This window comes from Chaetura pelagica, unplaced genomic scaffold (assembly GCF_000747805.2).
Source record: "Chaetura pelagica isolate M959 unplaced genomic scaffold, ChaPel_1.0 scaffold104, whole genome shotgun sequence".
NCBI classification, from domain to species: domain Eukaryota; kingdom Metazoa; phylum Chordata; class Aves; order Apodiformes; family Apodidae; genus Chaetura; species Chaetura pelagica.
The window spans coordinates 5,988,481-5,993,623 of NW_009953786.1; the positions used below are offsets into that span (position 1 = coordinate 5,988,481).

The 5,143-nt window shown below is 35.8% G+C and overlaps 1 protein-coding gene across 1 annotated transcript in view; it reads left to right on the forward strand.

Moving 5' to 3' along the window:
• FARS2 (phenylalanyl-tRNA synthetase 2, mitochondrial) overlaps positions 1-5,143 on the forward strand; it is a 192,804-nt gene that overhangs the window by 19,664 nt on the left and 167,997 nt on the right. Inside the window, exon 3 of the mRNA XM_010000915.1 lies at positions 3,074-3,205. Within this exon, the coding sequence (XP_009999217.1) occupies positions 3,074-3,205 (132 nt within the window). The remainder of the gene's footprint in view (positions 1-3,073; positions 3,206-5,143) is intronic.

A 5,143-nucleotide genomic window follows, 5' to 3' on the forward strand; every position in this document is an offset into this window, starting at 1 on the left:
CCCCCAGCCAGTACCCCTCTCCCTTTTATCCCATACACTCTTCTCTAAAAATAGTCCTCACAGCAACAAAGAGAATTTCTGGTCATCAAATACCATCTGGGTCTCTGGCATTGTTGCTTCTATGCTGTAGCATAGCAATAGGCTGCTTTAATGTGTTGAGGTGTTTTTTTTAATTTTTTTTTTTTTTTTCTGGCTTTGGTCAAGCCTTCTTTATTATGAGACTCAATACTGGCAGAGACTTGTTTAGCTTAATATCTGCTAACATCACTACTTTTGAGTGCAGGCTATGACCATCTCCTTACCTGGATTCAGTATGCAGAAGTTACAATAATTCTTCACTTTTTCCTTTCTCACTGGGGACGTGACATGTAAGCTACTAACAGATATGTACCCACTGGAAAGACTTATGTGAACACTGTGAGGCTGTGAAATGAGTAGATGTCCCCTGCTAATACAAATCATCTCTGAACTAGAGGAGTTACTGAGTTTGTATCTGGTGATCAGTTTTCAGTTAGATTCAGCATTGTGCTCTTTTAAGTGCCTCCATTTTTAAAGACAGATATGCATCTCTTGGCCTCCTAAAATCTCTTGAAAGGATCATTTTTCCCAGCATTTCATAGGCTGTATATGAAGAAATAAATTAGGCCTAATGAGATAAATTGTAAAGTGCTGCAGGGAGCCCAATCTTTGTAATCCTTTTAAGTCTTTAGTTGCTTAGTTTGCTGAGTGTGAGCAATGCCCTTTATTCCTTGTGAATATATTGACCACTAAGACAATATTTTGTATCTAAATAGAAAATGTACTCAGTTATTTTGTGACAATCTGTAGAAATGTTGTTAGAAGGTTTAATCTTGCTGAAGGCTGAGCACCCTCTGCTTTCCAGTGAAGTGTTCCAGAGCCAAAAGTCTGAAAGAACACTTGAATGTAAACTAGAGAGGTATTCTCAATTGTCCTTGCTACTGTAATAATAGTGTTATTGTGGTATACTGAGCTACCTATTAATTTAGAGAACAGAATGAAGGTGAATTTGTTCTCTTTTATTCAAGGTTTTGTTTGCTTATTTATATGTAAAACAAATGCCTCTTAAGTATTAATATACATTAACATTCAAACTAAAAAAGAGTAAAAAATATTTTTTTTCCTTTTAAAATTTGTTTTAATGAAGAAAAGCATTGAAAATAAAATTAATAAAAGAAAAAAATAAAAAGCAGAAAAAGCCTCTTTTCCCAAAGCTTCATTTTGAAGTACTCAGAGGTTTAAGAAGAAATCATTATCTGAATGTTGTTACTGGATACAACTCTACTTGAATATTCAATGTCATTCTTGCTGCAGTTGCAAATTTGCAAGCTAAATGGAGATATTTTATACGTGCATGGCTTTAAAGAGTTGTACAGTCTTAGGAGTAAAAAAGCATTTGTACCAAGATTGGGAAATGAAAAAAATCCACACGTTTTCTGCCCACTATACTGTTGTATGCACATAACTTTTTTCAACTATGTTTTGTGGTTGTTGTTATAAGGACAAAAAAAGCAATAAAGTGATTGCTGTAAGTCACAGGCCAGTTAGAAATGGTGTACTTAAAAGATGTTGTTTTCTGAGTTCTGTATGTAAAATTATCAAAACACATTTTTAGCATTTATATAACTTTCTAAGGGTGGATTTTAGTTGTTTTTTTTTAAGAAAGAAAAGAAAATCTAGAGGTACGAATGTGTTGTTTTGTAATCTGCCCCTCCACTTGAAAGTTCATATTATCATTAAAAGCTCCCTGTGATTGTTAGGTACTGTTAGGTATTTTATGTTCTGGCTATGTAGGTGTGCTTTTATTGTAACTTTTTTTTATTGTCTCAATTCCTGCAGCCACATTTAGTGTTTCAAAAGTAATCAAATCTAATCCTTGAGGCTACAGAAAATGTGTTGATTTGAAGAAGTCAGTATACATCATGCAACTTTGTGTTTTAAGTCCCTTTTATAAAATGAAAAAAAAAGCCCCACAAAAATCAAACCAGAGGTGTTAACAGTTACCATCACCCGAAAAACCTTTGCTGTGCCTTTTATTTTCAAAACTGAGCCTGTGTGTTTGTTAATGATCCTAAGGCTGATTGGCATTTGCATAAACTGAAAGAAAGGATGGGCTTGTGGTTCAGGCTTTAACTCATGGAATTCACAGTTCAAATCTCTTTCAAGTTTTTACAGTACATGTTTCCAAGACTTTCTTTCCTGACATCTAATGACTAGAAAAAAATTCTTGAGCAAAACAAGGATCATGTAAATGCTTACAAGAATTAAAACTCATCAAATATAATGAGGGCCTTGACAACATCCCTGCTTTGGCAGCACTGTGGACCTTTTCTGCTTCTGGTTCTGCTGTTCTGAGGTGCCAGGGTCTCTGCTCTGGTACTTGCCAAGGTGCTGAGCTGGGAGGAGCGAGTTACCCAGTGGTGCTTTTCTCTTACACTTCATATCCACTCAAAGTTAAACTCTTGTCTCTGGTGTCCAGAGTACTCCGTGTGTATTGGTATATAGCATGCTGGAATAATGTGCAACCCTGTGTATATATATTTATATTTGTTTGTATTACTATCATTTTTGAACTTTACTATTTAAACATGTACAGAAAGAATAGCTTTGTGTTTTAAATAGGTTCTCATGAAAAAAATTACTTGCCTAGCTGATCCATAAACTACTAAGTAAAAATTAAAGACTTAGTTCTTCCTGTGAGGTGCAGTTAGTCATTTTCTGATACAAAAAATAACAGAATTACTGACTTTCCCATGATCTTGGCTCATTTTGGTTTGATACCAGGTGGTTGCTAGAGTTTGACAAATGATTGATTTGGTTTCAAAGTGTTCATGAATTGCACAAAGCGTTTTTCATATTAGAAAAGACATGGTCATTTTTTCCCACAAGCTTGAAGATTTATTGCGTTGCACAAGTGTTGTAAATTAGTTTGTTTGCTATGTATTTTCTCTGGATTGGTGTAATTGGTGTCATTAGGATAAGTTTTACAGATGGTTGGAGGAATGGTCTTTTATGCATACACCCTTCACATTTTATTTTTTAAATACTGCTACAGGGCTGCAAGTCAGATGGGTAGACTGCAACTTCCCATTTACTCACCCTTCCTTTGAGATGGAGATCAACTTCCAAGGAGAATGGATGGAGGTCCTGGGCTGCGGGGTCATGGAGCAACAGCTAGTTAACTCAGGTACTGAAACTCCTTCGCTTCATTGACATCTCTATTAGCAAAGACTTCCAGCAGAATCAGCTTCACAGTCTGAAATGCCCCCTTCTCCCCTGGTGAGCGCAGACATCTCTCTTCAGCAGCAGCCACAAATAGCCCTTAGGTGGAATGCAGCCCTTGCATGCTGTGATTTGAGGGTAGCAATTGAGCAAGTGATCTGGAGCCTGCAAATGGGAAACTTGCCTTTTATTTTGTGAAGTAAGGAGACAGACAGATGTCAGCTTTAAGAGCAAAAACTGTGTGTGTGGGTTTTTTCTCTTCCAAGAGATGTCAAGTGAATTCCTAGTTATGATTTAAAAGTATCATAAGCAAAGAGCTACCCCATATATTTAGAATATCATAGTGCTCCTCTGTCTCTAAAGTACAGAAAAAGGAATGTGATATCTTTCATACTGCTGTTTGTTCTGGGTAAACAGTAGGTTGCTTTTTGGTTTTGTTTCTTTTCTCCTCAAGTTGGTTATTTATGACATTATAAACTGCATTAAGAGCAACATCACTTATATTAATTGAAATTATTACACAGCAAAGTCACCTGGTGATTTTGCTTTCAAAAACTTATGCATAGATACAAAAGAAGGAGAGGAGAAATTGGTGTTTTTTTCTGATTATTTTTATATAGAGAATTTTACGTGCTTGTTTTTTAATTAGCTGAGAATAGATAATTCTTTGTAAGCACATGGCAGACTGTGTGTGCTCAGACCACTGTCATTCAGTGTCTGCCAGTACTATTTTTGCTTGATACTGGCTATTAAAGTATGTATTTCTGAAATATAATGTTTTCTGGCAAGCATTACTTTTCCTTCTGTAAGACAGTATTTTCCTAAGAGAAAGCAGAGTTTTTTACCTTCAAAATACTCAAGTCCTTTTGTCCTGTGTGTTACTGCTTGAATACAAAAGACTGGTTTGCGAGGCAATTGGAAACAGTCACTGAAAGCTGAAATTGAATATGGCTGATTATCTGTGGTGGTTATAATTTAAATAATTTGGATGCTTCAGCACAGATTTTTTTGGTGCTTATTTTCATTTTTATTTTGTTGAAAAGTTATATACTCATTTATTAATATATATGAAAAATGTGCAGAAGAATGGAAGAAGCCTTGTGGAGGGGTAGAAAAGTAAGGTTCATGTGGCAAAAGGGCCAGGACATTAATCCTAAGTAGCTGTTTCTATATGTTGGCAGAAGTTTCTATTGGACTGGCACTGGCAGGACTTGACTGTCCAAAATAACCTCACTATAGTTACTTGGAGGTTAACCTCATCATGCAGCAAATGTAGATGGTATTGGTAGATCAGATTTTTTTGAGTCTTAAGTAAATAATTCTATTGTAGCTTTAATGCCTTATGTAATTAGTGTTGTATTTGTTGTTATTTTCTGAAAGACAATATCCTAATGAATTCTTCTGATGCCCTCTTCTTTTGGAAGGAGCCTTTCTTTTATTTCAATCACTTCTAAGTAGAATGTGATACAGATATTTATTACATGTAATAGAAATGCATTGGGAAAACTTGTCAAATATGTTCAATTATATTGATCATCATCTGCTTCATCATCTGCTTTCTTACTCTGCTCTTTTTTCTTCTGAGTTTTGGAAAGATCCTCTGTGGCCCTCTTGTTTGTTTTTTTTTCTTTTCCCCCTCCATGCTTTCTAACAAACCAGATTTCCTGCTTCTGATATAGACATTGCAGCACAGGCCTGATTAAGAACCCAGATGTGATAGGCAACTGAACAAAGCAGTACTTTTTGTTGCAACTTTATCACGTATGGATTTCCGTAGTGCATCATCTCACCCTTGAAGTATCACATTCTTAAAATGTTAAACCAGATCAGCATTAGCACAGGGCAGAAAGGCAGTCTCTCATTCTTGGTCATTCACTGTGTAGTGGCGGTGATCCAGTCTGCT